General features: G+C 35.1%; 1 protein-coding gene across 1 annotated transcript in view; it reads left to right on the forward strand.

The window, feature by feature from the left end:
* The window catches only part of SNAP91 (synaptosome associated protein 91), a 150499-nt gene that overhangs the window by 73385 nt on the left and 59574 nt on the right, over positions 1-17540 (forward strand). The window contains exons 9-13 of the mRNA XM_058566692.1: positions 200-241; positions 5912-5982; positions 12235-12262; positions 15099-15208; positions 17300-17418. Of these exons, the coding sequence (XP_058422675.1) occupies positions 200-241; positions 5912-5982; positions 12235-12262; positions 15099-15208; positions 17300-17418 (370 nt within the window). The remainder of the gene's footprint in view (positions 1-199; positions 242-5911; positions 5983-12234; positions 12263-15098; positions 15209-17299; positions 17419-17540) is intronic.

Raw genomic sequence — 17540 nt, forward strand, 5'->3', positions numbered from 1 at the left:
ATGAAATCATTGCTCTACTATATTGAGTGGAAAACTACACAAAGAGCAAAGTGAGATTGATGTATATAACAACAATTCTTTTACACTGAGATTGAGCTGTAGTTTTTACTAATTCTATAGGTGATTTTCTATTAAATACAAAGAAATTAATTTTTAAGAAATTTCCACTAAGTAACTTCTTATTTTTTTTAATCCACAGCAAGTTGGCATTGATAAAGGTGACATTCCTGACCTCACACAGGTAAGGGGTTCTCTGAGTGGAAGATTTAGTATGCATGAAATTATTATTCCATAGTTTGCCATAAATGGTTTTACCTAGCGCATAGTCTTGTGAGCATTTAATGCATTTTTAATTTAGGCCAACCAACTTTCTTGGAAATTATTCTAGCTTACTTATTTTTTTCTAGCTATTGAATATATTTTTGGAGGTAATATAAAGATTTTTCCAGCCCTTATAACATGGTTTCTTCTTAAAAGGCAACTGAATTTACTTATTGGGCTCATCTTTTAATTCTTACACTTGAATCAAAAGGAAGCCTTGAATAAATGTTAAAAAAGTGCTTTATCTATGAAAAGTGACTGTTTGTAAGCATGTAGTCAGAACATTTGAACAGTTCTTCCTGCTTGTTCTCCTAGTTTTCGGCATGTCCCTGGTGTGAAGGAGGGGCATGAATAGGGAGAACTCTGAAGTCATAGTGCTACTACACTCATTCATGTCTCCCCTATGATGTAGATGAATTTCTATATATAAAAGAACCTTTTTCACAAAGTGGTAGTGGTAGATGAGTGATTTTTCTGGGGACCATCTGGTACATAAAAACAACAGTAGTGCTTCCTTGTTGGTCCTTGTATCCGTCAAGAGGGTATGTTGTGAGAGCTCCAAAAATACAGGCTCAAGGTCATTTGTATGTGCAGAATTACTGGATGACCTTTCTCATAATTGGCAGGAACTGTTTTTAGTTAATCAACTAACTCATCACTCAATTATGGTAAATTTCTGTCCCAAACATGTCCTTTAGTTAGAGATAGTCAGATGATAGGAGAGAATATAGAGCCGCTGTCTTATATACCAGTAATAAATATATGAGCTTTCTGTCTTTGTAAATAAAAAAAGTCATTGTAATAGAAGAAAACTGTCATAATGAAAGATTACCCCCTTTTTAATAATATCAAAGTAGATTTAATAATTGACTATCCTTATAATCCCTCAAAATATTTCCATATTTAAAATAACATTAACCTTAAGTTTTTATTAAGAATTAGAGAAACCCAAAGTAATGGTCTCTGTATTTGTATTATTAAAATACCAATTAAATACCAAGAATTCTTCATAAATAAAATTCACAGAACAATTCAGAACATGATGGCATTGTATTTTTTTGGTTTAAAAGCTGAGAGATAGCTCCTTCTAGTAGACAGAATATTAGTATAAAATATTTTTGCTACTATGAGAAGGCAGTGTTCTTTAATCAGGTGCATACCTGAACAAGACGTTGGTATCCTTTTGGATATGGCTAAAAATTAAGCATGCAAAAAGTACTATTAAAAATATCTTTATTAGATGTAGATTTATGAATTTTGTAACCCTGTAATAAAAAGCAAAGAAAATCAGAATGCTTTCATTTTAAATTATTTAATTCTAATAAACATTTACATTGCAACCAGATAAATAATATGTTAACTTAAAAAAGGTGGATATTAAAATATTTAGCTATGTGAATAACTTTTAGAAGTGGTGAATCATCTTTATTTCAACTCTATAGGCGTCTCTCACTGAGTGAAAGAAAATCTTAGATGTATTGTTAGAGAGGCTCTCAGTTAAGAAAATAGGTCCTCATTTGTCTCACTTAGTTTGGACAGAGTCTGAAGGGAGACACGGAAACATTTAAAAGAATATTTAAATACCTTTTTGTTTTTACAATTAGAAAATTATAGTATGTCACTGAAAGAAGGATTCACATACTTGGGTTTAATTTTTAATGATACTATAATATTCATTATAATTTATATAATCTCCTTCTCTCAAGAGGTCCAGAGACATAATATTTTATTTACTGATGTACATAGTGCATTATCATAATTTAGGGAACAGAGACCCCATCCTTAAGGAAAATAAAACCTTCCCTGGGTCTAGTAGAAAGCTATTCGGTGGTAGAGATTTGTTAGAATTTGTTATTATTCTTTCCTCTGATTTTGTTATGACCTTAAGAGCCACCTAAACTTCAATATTAACATTTATTTTTAAATAAATAATAAAAAATCTTCATAAAAAATTCTCTAGTTCATTTCTCCAGTGTATATTTAAAAGTCAGTATGAGAGTATTATGTGCTTCTGGAATTTCTTAGTTAGTAACCTAATTGTGATTTCTGTTGAGATCATGAGCAGCAGAGCTAAATACTCCCTGATTCTTATCTAGAGCCCCTTTCACAGGTCTGCTGGAGGCTTCTAATTGAACTGGGGATTTAGACCCACAGTGACACTATGATCAGGTCCCAGCTGGAATGTGAACTGTTCCAGGGTTGGTTCTTTAGACAGTGTTAGACCAGGATTCATCTGGAGATGGGTCGGAAATACCAGGTTGTGTGGACTCAGTTTAACACCTTTGAGATTAGGTTCTACTCTCTGCCAGGCTTCTCTGTGGGCACCATGGCCACTGAATCTAACTGTAGCAATGAACAAAAACACCCAACATGGAAGATGGTTAAAGAGCAGATGGAGACCAGAAGGGCTGCCTGTTGACTGGGAGTAGGAATAGGCTGCTCGTACCTTAATAAGGATTAGAATTCCTCTTGTGGCAAGATGGAACAGAGGAATTTAATGATATCTTTTAGGTTACAAAATGCACAATAAATACCAGTGTGGTCATCTGTAGCCCTTGTTACATTGTGCATATACTATCATCATAACCGCATATAAATGATTTATGAATATCAATGAAATACTTTTAAAAATATTCAAAAGTGCTCTATCGAGTAAGAAGTGAATATCTCAAAACTGAAATATTCCTCCTCAACACTTTCAAATGGTTTCTTAGATCTAATGATCAAAAATTCAAATGATCTTCTGGTTGGTTTTAATGATGCTTTAGAAGCTAAAGCATCTGAGTTGTAGATGGATGCTTCCTTTTTGATCCTGGGTTTACAATCAGCTATGAATTTATTCCAAGAAAAGGATTTTCAAAATATTTGGTGTGTGTGCATTCCAAGTTTAAAATATCTCCATTTATGAAAAACATCTTAGGTTTTGATGTCAGGAATTCTGGTTGATCTGAAAACTACGGTAAAGAAAAATCTCCTTTTAAAGACTGTACCACTGATGAATCCGTAACCGTGACGCATTGCTGTTGTCTGTTAGCTTTCCCGGCTGACTCTTGTTCTTTGGGTTGGTGTTTCCATATGATTGGTCTATAGACTTTAGCATTTTTTAAAATAAGCAACTAAAGGTACTGCTTGTTATCCTTTGTTATCTTAAGTTCCTTTTACAACAGCAGAGGCATTCTCAAAGTCTTGCTCCTTGGAAATTTGAGACAATTTTTGTTTACTGTCTGCTCCATGCCAGGATGTAGTCAGTGCCATAGACACAGTTGAGAAAGTGGCTGATGTTCCTGCACTCCTGAGCCTTACTTTCAAAGTAGTTTTTTTTCCTCTGAAAACATTTGAGAAATTTATTTCTGTTAGATTTCACATGTCCTTATAAGAAATATAAATGATGAAGGATTCTTAAACCTCTAAGACAAAATGCTCAAAACTTAATTTTATGTGCAGTGTATTGCAAAATAACTCCCCTTAAAGATAAAAGTCAGTTTTGTAAACCATGTTCTTGGTCAGATTTCTCTCAACTATTGCAGTTTTTGTGACTACTATTTTATTTTAAATTTTCTTCCTTAAATTATTAAGTAACTTTGCAAAAAGAATACAATTGCAAACTATCCTCGTGGTTTTGGGAGTTTTTTAGATAACTAAGGAACTTTATAGGAGAAAATATTACCTCTTTTTTTATTATTCCATATTGTTCTCTATTTTGTGACTGTAAATAGCATTGGTCTTTTTAAAAACAGGTTTAGCACGGACTCACATTCCTTTATGTCACATTTAACATTCAGAGGACCTACGTCTTCTCCCTGGAGAGAGGTTCTATGGCTTGATATATTTTTCCCTTAACTGTGGTTCCAAGGAAGAAAATGGAAATATGAAAAGTTTAAAGTTATATGGCCAGGCCTCCTAGGTTCCATTACTATGACAATTATAATTATTATTATTATGACAATTAATGTGACAATTTTCAAGTTATTAGGTGTGAATTCACCTAAAAATTGTGAAGCCATTTCTATTTTCTTCCTTTTAGGGTTACAGTATACATTCTATTTATCAAATGAGCACATCTATAATTTACTATTTGTTCTATAGAACAAAATTTCCTTTATCTCTTAAAAATTCATTTTTTTAAAACTTTAGAGGTATACTCCTAGTTGTAGTTTACTGGAATTTGTTGAATAAATCCACTTTCATCTGGGTTATATTTTAAAATTCTAATTTTTTTAACTTTCTAAATGTATTATATCCCCTGATAAACATTATTTTTTTTCTACTCTATGGTTTATAGCTTATTAGATAATGCTCATAGAGCTGTCCCTTTCTACCCTACATTCATTACTTTGATCAAGTTAATATTTTTGTTCACTTAGTAATTTATATTTATAAATTTATATGTTTGGTTCACTTAGTAATTTACACTTATGATAATCACATAATTACATATATAATAATCACATAATTGTTAAGACAGTTTGAGTCTATCAGTGAAATGAAAATGAATATTAAATAAATATTCTGAACTTCCAAAATTAAAATTTTTAAATAAGAATTTTAATTTGTCGTTATAGGTGCAGTGTAAAATATACAGTTGTATGAATTTCCTTGACTTCTGTGAGCTATTTTAGCAGTTAGCGTAGTTAAAGTCCTTCAATAGTAATTTTATATTAATTTAAAAAACAATTGTTAGAATTAAGTGTATCTATAAGTGTAGTTATATGTTTCATTCATGAAATGCTGTTGTTTGAATGCCTGCGCTGCTGTTAAGGTCTAATTTAGGTTAAAATTATTTGAGAAAGATGAAATTAAATATGGTTGAGGACTAGATGGGGTGGAATATATGTATGAACCTATTATTTCTCTTTCTAATATACAGTAAAATGCCATCACTTTGTATTGCCTAAAATGTTGTTATACAAACAAATATTTAGGTACTTTTTAATAAAAGGGTTGAAATATGTTAAATCTGCCAATACATGATAGTTTATTATAACATTCTTATATTTGCTAAAGTTACTTTATTATATATATAAATTAAATAGCTCAATAATAAGAAAATCTTAATTGTTTTTGACTATTAAAGTTGTATTCTTTTCTCCACAACTATCACTTACCCTCCCTTTTTTTAATATAGTAGCAGTTTTTCCTAATATTTCAGTCAAACATGGATAGGTGAGATTTTACTATATTTTCAAATTTCTGTAAGTTTGTATTTGGGCACTTATATTTTTGGCTTGGATACAAATACGTATTCTTTTTTCACTGTGGTCATATGGAAACATATGGTGAACTTGATTTAATTGAATTTACTGCATGTAAGTAATATCTTAGAAAAAGTCTATCCAATGTAATCTCTACACTGAAACTACGCTGTAACACTATTTGTTATGCAGTGGAGTTAAATATATGTAAGATGGGCCTGTCTGAGAGTCCATGGAATTTCATTAACTAAATACCAAAAGAACCTGGAATGAAATTATCTCACAAATATATTGGGGTCCACCCACAGACCTCTACTATATAAAGTTACAACGATGTTCCAATGTATTTACTTTGAAAGAAAGCAATACAGACATTTATTTTTACTTTCTTATTGTAGGCTCCCAGCAGTCTTATGGAGACCCTTGAACAGCATCTAAATACATTAGAAGGAAAGAAACCTGGAAACAAGTATGCATTAGTTATATATTTTAAATAAGATGAAAAATGCTAGAGTCTTTCTTTATGAGATTTATCACGGTACAACTTATATTATTGTAATTTTAGGGTGTGCTTTATTGTAATTCTTCTGGGTTCCCTCAAAACTCCCATCCTTCCCATTAACTTACAACAGTGTGACCCCCTGGATAGGCAGTCTGTCTGCAGGCTAATGCAGCAAATTAGTAGGTTGTATCTGTGTTGACTGAACTTGCTGATTTATATATTTGCCCTTAGAAGGGATTCACAATACAAAGGAAAAGAGTTGCTTATGTTTAAAAATTGAGGCTGTTCTCATTGGGCATGAGTAAAAACAAGCACAATTTCATAAGCGGCCTTGAGCACTCTGTTATGTTACCAGCCTCACTGTGAAAAAAGTAAAGCCCTCAAGTATGGTTTCCTGGACCCCAGACTCTCCCCACTTGAACTGTTCGGCATGGCGCACTGCTGACACTTTCCTCGGGGGTCTCTTTATAGAGAGAGTAGCAATCAAGCAGCAATAAGTGCAGTTTTACTGGATTTTCATACCTTTGTTTTGAGGCACTTACGTTTTTGACTGTTTTTCCTCATTGCATGCATAGATGTCCAGGTTCCATTTCTTTTCTTCTCCCCAGCAGGTGTCAAGCTTGTCTATTCACAAGTGCTTTTCAGTCTTTGTCGTCGCTCAGACTATAATTCTGCTGGTCTTAGATGGCTGCCCTCCTTGTCTCTGTGTAAATCTTCCACATCCTGGGAGGGCCATCTCATGAAGCCTTCCTTACTCGTGCATTGCCCTGTGTTGTGGCTTCCCCCCTCCCCCCTTATGTGGTTTAAGTAGATTTTTTTATTCTAAAGGTTAGGGAGTATTCTGTACTTCATTATCTCCACCTAACCACTTAGTGTTGCTTTCTCTACAGAGTCAACTTTGTTGATGATCCCTGCTTTATATTTATTCCATTTAGATTCACAGCAGAAGTTAGCAAGACAACCTGTGAACTGATCATTGCAGGGCTGTAGGCTGATCATGGATTTTACCTAAGTTACAGCTATCAAAATGCAACTCCTTTTCTGCTTCCTTCTCTCTGGACGTTCTCCCAAAATCTAGACCATGTCTTGATGTTACTTTTTTGCTTGCTGTTTCATTAGCTAAGTGTTATTTCTGTTATCTTTTCTAAGTTAATGTAAAAATTATTGCATGTTTTAAGTTTTCGATGAGAAACAGCAGTGTAGGAATCTCTCAGGCAGTTATGGCTGAGCTATTTGGAGTGATGGATGGCAGGACCTCTCAGGGCTCTATCAAGGTCATTACCACAGTCCAAGGTCTGTCCTCGCTTCACTGTGGCCATGGATGATCAGACTTTTGTGGATAGATTGATGTCAACTAAAAAGACATGAAAGTACATTAAGTCACAATAGAAGATGCCCACTGCCAGTTATTGTTGGGGCCACCGTGTATTAGGGGATGTAGGAAACCAAATGAATTGCCTAGGATTTAAGCAAAAGGAGGCAGGAAGCAGAGAAATGTCCCTGCTCCTGTGGCAGAAGGACCTTTTTAGCTATGGAAATATGCATATCCCCGAGAGTTAGAGCCTCTCCCTTGGGCAGTGCAGGACACATATTAGTGAAAAGTCAGCTTCTCTGCACTCTTTCCCCCGCAAGGTCCCCCATACCCTGCACAGATCCACGCTTTTCCCATATTACATCTGCTGGTGCTGCAGTCACCGGAGAAGCTGCCTTCTAGAGTGGATTTCATTAGCCCTAACATCATGTCTTAATTCACCCCCTTGTGGCTACTGCAAACTGTTTTTTGGAAAATTTAACTATGGACACGTAGTTAATATTTCTAAGAGCAGTGAAATACAAATTTAATGATCTGGGTTTTTTTTCTTTTAAATTTTATTTATTTTTTACCCCCATAGCCCCAGTAGATAGCCGTATGTCATAGCTGCACATCCTCTTAGTTGCTGCATGTGGGACGCGGCCTCAGCATGGCCGGAGAAGCGGTGTGTCGGTGCACACCCGGGATCCGAACCCGGGCTGCCAGCAGCGGAGCGTGCGCACTTAACCGCTAAGCCACAGGGCTGGCCCTTAATGATCTGTTTTGAATTACCTTTTTCTGAGCATAATTTTTCTCTCTCCTTTAAATTATTTTATGCTTGTCAGATTTCTTTTCTGAATTGGCTGAGACCACCTATGAACTTGTCTTTTGCTTATTCCCTATTTTTAAAATAAATGAATGTAGTAGTTAACTATTTTCTTCTTTGTATGTTTGTGCTTACCTGGGAACTTTAGTGAAGGGTGAGTACTATATTGAGTGACTTTTTTGCATTTGGTTATTACTGAAAATGCAAAAACACTCTTAAGATTCCACATTCGGTATTTGGAACATTTAAAACTGATTTCTGTCAATTTTGCACATCTGTGTTTTTTCATTATACTTTTTTTATTTGTCTCCCAAGGTGACTGGCATAGATGGTTTTACTTTATTGTGGTCTTCTTGGATCAAGACTAATAATCTCTTTTAGATTTATATATTCCTCTTAGATTTTACAAATCTAAGTTTTTTCATTTGTTTTAGTAAACAGCAGATTTTCCCATGGCATATGGCAGAAGTGCCAAAAGGCAATGTTATAAAGAAAATTAATTAGTAGGTTGTTTTTTTTGTCTTCTAGTAGCAGTATAAAACTATTCTATCCTCTAAGTCAAGTAAATGCATAAAATGAAGCATTTTCAAATGTCTACCATAAAAAATATGTCTGCCCTTTATATTTAGTGCCTTATATCCACTGAGATTCATTGTTGAAATTTTATGCAATACTGTGTGAGATGCCTTTGTATATGTAGATTACTACATGGGTCATTCATTCTCTTCTAAAATTATATTCATGCTTTATTTTTCCCAACACGATTCACTGTGTACTCGATTTCTCTAGCTGAAATTATTAAAATCAGTATTTGTCTTTAATATATGTCATTATCTATATATAAAAGATTGTAGCATTTTCTTTTATAAAGGGCAAATGACCCCATGGTAGTGTAGAAATCAACTGAGAAACAGGTGAAAAGAAACAAGTTATGTGGTGTGTAAGAGAGGAACAAATGTGCTGGGCTCATCTGTGTTTCCATCAGGACAGGCTGGAATGGGAAACCAGCACAGGCTCTGGTCATCAGACCCCAGACTTGGACTGGAGTCTTAAATCTGCTGTTAAAAAATGATGAGACCTTGAAAAGTTACCTATGTCTCTGATCCTCAGAGCCCTCAGGTTTTAATCAGTGATTAACGATGCTTTTTAAAGCTGTGGCCCCAATGGGAGCACCTTTGGTTCTCACCTTTTAAGTGAAATCATGGCAAAGGCTGGATCTGGTCCATGGAAACAGAGATCACACATCCTGACAGTTTAGTTTCACACAAAATAATTTTTAAGACTTTTGGTTAATTTATTTTTTTATACAAAGAGTATGTGAATGTATTCTCATTTTAAGATTCAAATAATACCGAAGTATATTTCAGTGCCTACAAAATGCCAAGTGCTGTGTAAGGTGCTGGGGGTATAAAACAATGGGATGGGTTCCCTTCCTTCAAAGAATTTAGTGTCTAGTGGAGAACACAGATAACTAAACAGACAAGGTACAATGCGGTAAGTGGGGTGAGAGCTGGAGAGAGACAGGAGGAGATTTTCATTTGTTTGCTTAATCCATGGGGTTACTAGAAGTGTCATTTAACAGTAGTGTTCATGTAGGAGCTTGGCAAACCAATTCTTGTGCCAGTTATGATATTTTGTACTTAGGTTTGAGCATGATATTCTTTAATAGCTAGTAGAGCAATTCTGTCATTTTTATTGTATCTTTATTTTTGCTACAGAGTATAGAATATGTTAGAAATTTTTATATATTAGTTTGGAAGTATGTTTCAAAAAGTTCTTGCTTATCCTTAATACTTTTTTCTGTGTTAGTATTTCTCATTGTGTCAGTAATGCTAAGAATTTTTTCTTGAAAATTGCTTGAGAAATAAACATATTAATTTCAATTTATTCATTCTTAGAAAGCGACCATGTCAAATGGCTTTTATGTTTTCTTTGTAGAGGTGAAGTTATTATTTTCTTGGGTTTTTATTTAACTCCCTCCCTTTTCCTCATATATAAAGAGAAACAATGGTGGGAGTAGAGACATTATTAGCCAAAAACTAATTAGAGAGTTTTCAACTTTACAATATACAAATTTTTAGGTTCCCAAGTAACTTTCTGTAGACACAGAAAACACTGTGGATCTGTTTATTTCATAGACCCTTTGTTGAGCAGCACAGATCAACATATATCCTTTTCTTCATAGGATATGTTACTCTTAAGATAACATTTAGCCAAACTACACATAACCAAATTAAGTGTGACCATTAGGCTTTCATTTTCATCATATAGCAGAAGTCTCTGTGTGCCCCCGCTTTACGTTATATTCATTTTAAGTAAAAACTGAATTTGAGCAGGAAATGGCAGGCATGTATTTACAAATGAAGTTGAACATAAAATATTCATCTGGCATATAGCACTGCTAAATTTCTTTTGCTACATCCAATAAAACAAAAATTCATGATATTGTACAAAATTCCAGTTACTAAACCTCTGCTGATTTTGTTTTGCTGCTGCTATGTTTGGCATTCTCTGCAGATGAGTAGAAAGCCATCCCTGCCATCCTAGAAGACCTTGACAATAGGCCTGAAATGTATTTTTTTCTTCATTTTGCTTTATTATTAATTCATTTTCCACCAGCCCAGGTTAGTAAAATGTAAGCTATGTAGGCAGTTGTTTCTGAAACACTAAGCTAGAAATTATGTACAATAGTCAGTGCTACCAGAAATCTATCTAAAAAAAACGTTTCCTCCTAATTTTCCCTCACGCCCTTAGAAACAAGCATTGAGGTTCCTGTTGTTTTTCAAGCTTCCACTAGTTCTAACAGGATAATAGGAATATTTTTCATAGTTTTCATTACAGCCATGAAAACAACAGACAAACTTCAGGAGTGTGCATGTGAACGTTGAGACACATTTCAGGCACAGGGCTCATAGGGACTTTTTTTTTTATTCTAGTGTTCCTTCTGTGTATCACAATTGTGATTAAATGAATCACAATGTACTTTAGCCTTAATGAGTTTTCTAACTTTTTAAAATAATAGACCATGGGGCTGGCCCCATGGCCGAGTGTTAAAGTTCCACGCACTCTGCTTTGGTGGCCTGGGTTCGGGAATTCGGATCCCGGGCGTGGACCTACACCGCTCGTCAAGCCATGCTGTGGCAGCAACCCATATACAGAATAGAGGAAGACTGGCACAGATGTTAGCTCAGGGCTAATCTTCCTCAAACCAAAAAGAAGAGGAAGATTGCAACAGAAGTTAGCTCAGGGTCAATTTTCCTCAGCAAAAATAATAATAATAATAATAATAATAATAATAATAATAATAATAGACCAAAGGTGTTCTTTTTTAATTCTATAAAACATTATTTTCCCCAAGTCTTGTAAAAATTTTTAATATTCCAATTTAGACACTTTATTTTTGATGAACATAGACAATAATGATCAAGTCAAAGAATTAAGTTGCTAGAGATGACAGAAAAAAATTCAAATTTAAGAATTTCTAGTACTAGAAATTAAGTGGCTGGAAAACATTGGAAAAGGATGTCATAGTTGAGTAAAAGATAAAAAAATTTTTTTAAATAGTTTATCCTTTACTAAAAGAGTCTGTCTGGTGGTCTGGTGGTTAAGATTTGGTGCTGTCACCTCCCAGCCTGGGTTCATTCCTGTCAGGGAACCACGCCTCCCATCTGTCGGTTGTCATGCTGTGGCAGCTGTGTGTTGCTATGATGCTGAAAGCTCTGCCACCGCTATTTCAAATACCATCAGGGTCACCCATGGTGGACAGATTTCAGCAGAGCTTCCAGACTAAGACAGACTAGGAAGAAGGACCTGACCACCCACTTCCGAAAAAATTGTCCGTGAAAATCCAATGAATAGCAGCAGAGTATTGTCTGATATAACAAACAAAGGTGAGAGGATGGCGCAAAAAGACTGGTTAGGGTTCCTCTCTGCTGGGCACAGGGTCACTAGGAGTTGGAGTTGACTCCAGGGCACTAGCACCAAAAAAAAGTCTGTATATAAACAAGTTAATACTTGACCAAGTGATATCAAAGTTAAATGTTTCTACAAATGTATTCAGTTTTAATATATATTCAGTTTTAATTTTTTGGTTCCCTTTTAGATCTGGTGCTCCCTCTCCATTAAGTAAGGTAAGTTTGTTTTTTGTTTTGTTTTGTTTTGACCATTTTAACAATTTTTGAGTGTACAGTTCAGTGGCATTAAGTACATTCACATTGTTGTCTAACCATCACTATCATCCATTTCCAGAACTTTTTTCATCTTCCAAAACTGAAACTCTGTACCCTTTAAACACTGACTCCCCCCGCCACCAGCCCATGGCAGCCACCATTCTACTTTCAGCTGTATGAATTTGACTACTCTAGGTACCTCAAATAAGTGGCATCACCCAGGATCTGTCCTTTTGTGATTGGCTTGCTTTACTTAACATAGTATCTTCAAGGTTCATCTATGTTGCAGCATGTGTCAGAATTTCCTTCCTTTTTAAGTCTGAATAATATTCCATTGTGTGTATGTACCACAGTTTGTTCATCCGTCTGTCCATCCATCAATGGTCAGTTGGGCGGCTTCCACCTTTTTGCTATTGTAAATAATGCTGCTGTGACCATGGGTGTACAAATATCTGTTCGAGTCCCTGCTTTTAACTCTTTCCAGTATATATCCAGAAGTGGAATTTCTAGATTATATGGTAATTTTATTTTTAAGTTTTTGAGGAAAGGTAAGGTAAGTTTTTATATATTCTGCTTTATATTAGTTTCTCAGTCCAATGTAGTATCGCAATGTCTCTTAGTCCTCTCTTTTAACTAAATTTTTTTAAGTAGGAGAAATTTTCATAGATTTTTATTACAGCTGAAAACAAATGTATCAGTGTAACATTTACTCGTTACAGAGCACTTTCATATACTTTGAATCACAGCCCTGTGAGATAAATAAGGCAAATAATATGGGTGTTTTAATGGTAGAGAAATCAATTGTAGTTGAGTATCTTTCCACAAGCATGCCTTTTAGACAGTCTACAATAATAATTTTAATAACTCCTTCACTTGCCTATCTCTTTTTTAGCGTATTGAAGGACAGGATTAGGATTGTCAGTGACAAAACACTTTACTTCTATAGGTCTGTAGTTCACACTTGCCGTTTTATTTTTCAGGCAAAACTGTAATAAATGTGCTCCTCCTTCTTTGACAGATTTCCATTATGTAATTGCTGTTATTACAGACATGAGGGATATCCTTAGACTGCACTGGTGGTCCCCTGACACCCCGTACTGTGCCAGTACTCGGCTGGCTGCCCGAGATTCCCTCATGGAGCTCGAACAATCAAATCAAACAAGCGAACAGCTCCCTGGTGATTCTGATACAAAGCCAGGCTTAAAATCATTGTCTGTGTAAAAAATTCCAACATGTGACGACTGAGTAGACTGTGGTGAAATTATGACCTCCTTGGGGATGGTCTGTTTCTACATTTTGGCCAAATTGAATTTTATTGATTTTCTCTTTGTAATAACAGGATTATTTTGGTTCCGTTTTCCTAGCTGCCTCATCTTTTCAGAGCTTATTGTTACAAGGTAGTTTTTAATGAGTCTTTGAAGACCTTCATTTCAGCATTCATGTTGGCAGATTCATTGCTGTCATTGAGTTCTCAGTGGTGTTTCATTAACATCACTTTCTAAGCTTATTTACATGTATTGATTTAAAAAAAAAACACTAATTTCTTTTAGAGCAATTGTCAGTGTCCACAATGGATTACATGCAAATTAATTTTTCTTAGTCCTTTCTCTTCCCTTGATAATGATAATCTTTCACATTCCATTTGGAAGATTTGAATTTTTGGTGAAGAGAGAGGCTTGAGTTGATGTTTTCTGAGCAACAGTATCCATATTGCTCATGTGTTTGTCTTTCTTGATTTTCTGAATGCCTGGCACTTGTGTATCTATTGAATTTTGACTTCTTGGTTAGTTGTAGTCTTGGACAAATAGATATCAGACAAATACTATTTAAGTCTGGAAACTCCTGTACATTCCTCGTCTCTTCAGTCCTTTTTCTTACATTATTCTTTTTAAAACCTTCTCTAAGGTTAGTCTGTTTGACATCAGATGTCCAGTTACAGTGTATCTGATGGCCTTGCTTGGTCTTGGTCTTTGTGTATCGTGCTTGCTGTTATATCTTATTTCCACTTACAGAACTAAGTATCAGTGGACTGTTTTGAGATGTTCCATTAATCTTTCTCTTGTGAATACATGGAGAATTAAATATACCAAATCAAAGAAAATACAATTTGGATAGTTACTGAATAAAAATTTTAATTTTTTAATATATTAACTATTACGTACTCTTCTTAAAAAATGAACCAGTTCAAGATAATAAATGTTAGATTTTATTTCATGTTTTTAGTTTTATCTCTGTCACATGAGTGATGGGATATAGTCCTGATATCCTCAGGTTGCCAGTGACTTGAATCTTGTTTGTGAATTATCCTCTGCCATCTGTGAACTATTTTGTAAGTTAGATTTCTGGATTTAAAGCTATCTCAGACGACCTCACATGAATGAAGTCTGTTTAGGATGCGATGGAAAAAGAATGGCCTTGGTTTTATAGCAGTTATTACAATTGATAATTTTTAAAGTTTTTGACAGCTAGTGAGATCTGTCCCACTAATTTTATGTTGAGAAACTACATTTAGCTTTGATTTTAAATATATGAATAGAAGTCATTACAATGTTAGGCCAAATATTTTTATCATAATTTCATATAAATTACATTTGACTTTTAAAATTTGAAAGATGTCTCATACAGTATTGATTATTTGTTACAATTCTCTATTTTAAATTTTTCTGAGTTTTTTCTCCCACAAGGAATTACCAAAAAATTGCTGGGAATGTCATGGATCTGCAAAGTGGAAGTCCTGTTGCTCTGTGTCATGTAGATTCGTATTTGACTAGAGTATGTTGTGCCTCTTCACTTTCAGTCTTCTCCAGCCACCACTGTTACGTCTCCGAATTCTACACCAGCTAAAACTATTGACACATCCCCACCGGTTGATTTATTTGCAACTGCGTCTGCGGCTGCCCCGGTCAGGTTAGTTAATGAGTACGCTCTGAACTGTTCATGAGTGTTTTGATGAAGTTTTGTTTTATTTTTATGTACTGAACCTAGATGATTTCAGAAAATGAAATCTAGTCCTAACATGTGAAATCTGGGGTTATTTTTAGGTACACAAATTAAGTTCTTTTATACCTAATACAGTTACTTAAGCCTGTACCTATCAAAGCATTAGAAAGAGCTAAGCTGTGGCAATCATGCTCACACCTTTGGGAAAGGAAGTGTGAGAATGATGCATATGCCTCAGGTTCTTCTGAAATTGGCCAATATGGAAAATGTTTTCTAAAAGTAAATCTTCTTGTGGGAAATTCAAAGGGTGTCTTCAAGTGCTTTAAAAAAAAAAAAAAACTTGCAATCGTAGGCCAATTAGCTGTTAATGAGCGACTCATCTGAGGGACTGAAACTAGTGGTAGGAAGAGACCGTCAGGGTGTTCCTGATCAACTTTTATAGCACCTACAGTCAGAACAGTAGTGAGAAAGGTGGGGATGACTGTGCATTCTGCAAGGTGTCAGGGCTGCCTACAATGAAGCCCCGACTCACAGGAGCTTCCTCAAGTAATAATTTTAGGTCAACTCTTTGGTTCTTTTGCCTCGAGAGGATTCTAGTCTCGTTTTGTAGTATCGATGACTCATTAGGAATGCCCTTTATTTGGGGACTTGAATTTTGAACTGAGCAATAAATCCAAGTGATAAACTCGTTTTAACTGTGTGTTTTACCCTCTACTTGCTTAGTTCTAATAGCAAGCTTGGTAAGTCCTTTCTGCCTCTATACTAAGAGAAATTGTTTCTTATAAAAGCTTTGATTCAGGTCTCATTAATAAATATGTTTCCCTCTTCTGGCACTTAGACCAGTTGTATTTATGAAATGGACATCAAAACTTGGCAAGTTTCAGGGATTTTGAGACTTTTTTTTAAAGTAACAAAATTCTTTCTTCAAAAGAGTGTTACTTGGAAATCTAATATGTAACAAAGTTAAAGATGGAACTGCCATTTACAAAATGGCGTGGGGAACCTGGGACCCTGGTGGCTTGGTACCTGGTCTGGTAACCTTTAGGCCAGTACTCTTTTAACACGAATGTACATGTGAAGCACCTGGGGTCATGTTAAAATGAAGATTCTGTTGCAGTAGATATAGAGTAAGCCTGAGATTTTGCATTTCTAACAAGATCCCAGGATGCTACTAGTTTGGGGACCACACTTTGAATAGCAAAGCTCTAGGATCCTCCTTGGAGCTTCTACAGATGGAAGAGCTTTGAAAAGCACAGCCTCAGCTGAATAAGAATAAAAAATATGGAAGTATTTTTAGGTGAGGCCTCTGATAGGCAAACTTGATATGTTGTAGTTTAATTTAGAGAAAAGGTACATTAGTGATTATTCATTTTAGTATTCTTTGGTTTATAAATAAATTCTTCTCAAGACGAGAATTTTTTTCCATACAAAACATTTTCGAAAATAGAGAAAAGGAAAAAATTACCTGTAATCATCTTACCCTAATACCTTTAATACTTGGATATGTTTCCTTTTGTCAATGTCCCCATAACCAGCATTTCAAATGCTACCCAGTGGACATAACATGTTTAAGAAAATTCCCCCTCACCTTGAGGTGTTTAGGTTTTCCCTTTTCATTTCTATTCTATGATTCGAGTGACCCATTGCTTCGAGTATGGTTTAACTTTGTTATTATCTGTAGAGCAAGAGTTGGCAACCTATGGCCCCTGGGTCAAGTCTAGCCCACTGTCTGTTTAAATAAAATTTTATTGGAACAAAGACACATTTATTTGTTGACATATCATTTATGTCTTATTTCATGCTACAATGACAGAGTTGAGTAGTAATAGAGACTATCTAGCCCACAAACCTAAAATACTTAGCATCTGACCCTTTACAAAAGTAGTTTGCCAACTCTTGGTATAGAAGAACATGTGCTATACTTTCCAAAATGTTGTTCTCTTATTGAATTTAAAATATCCAAAGTCTTTGAAGTTTTCTGTGTAAGTCTTTATTTAAAATGGTCTTTACGTTATAAAAATTTCAAAATCTAATTTTAAAATTATATTTTCCTTTCAGCACTTCTAAACCATCTAGTGATCTTCTGGACCTCCAGCCGGACTTTTCCTCTGCAGGGGCGGCAGCGGCCGCGGCACCAGCACCACCACCACCTTCTGGAGGAGCCACTGCATGGGGAGGTGAGTGACACCAGACAGCTGTGCCGTTTTCCTATTTAGCTGTTCATATTGCGGCTATAATTGTTATACTTACCTTCTGATTATCCAAAGTGGTGCTAGAAATGTGGAGAGAAAATGCTAAG

This window comes from Diceros bicornis, chromosome 23 (genome assembly GCF_020826845.1).
Source record: "Diceros bicornis minor isolate mBicDic1 chromosome 23, mDicBic1.mat.cur, whole genome shotgun sequence".
NCBI classification, from domain to species: Eukaryota; Metazoa; Chordata; class Mammalia; order Perissodactyla; family Rhinocerotidae; genus Diceros; species Diceros bicornis.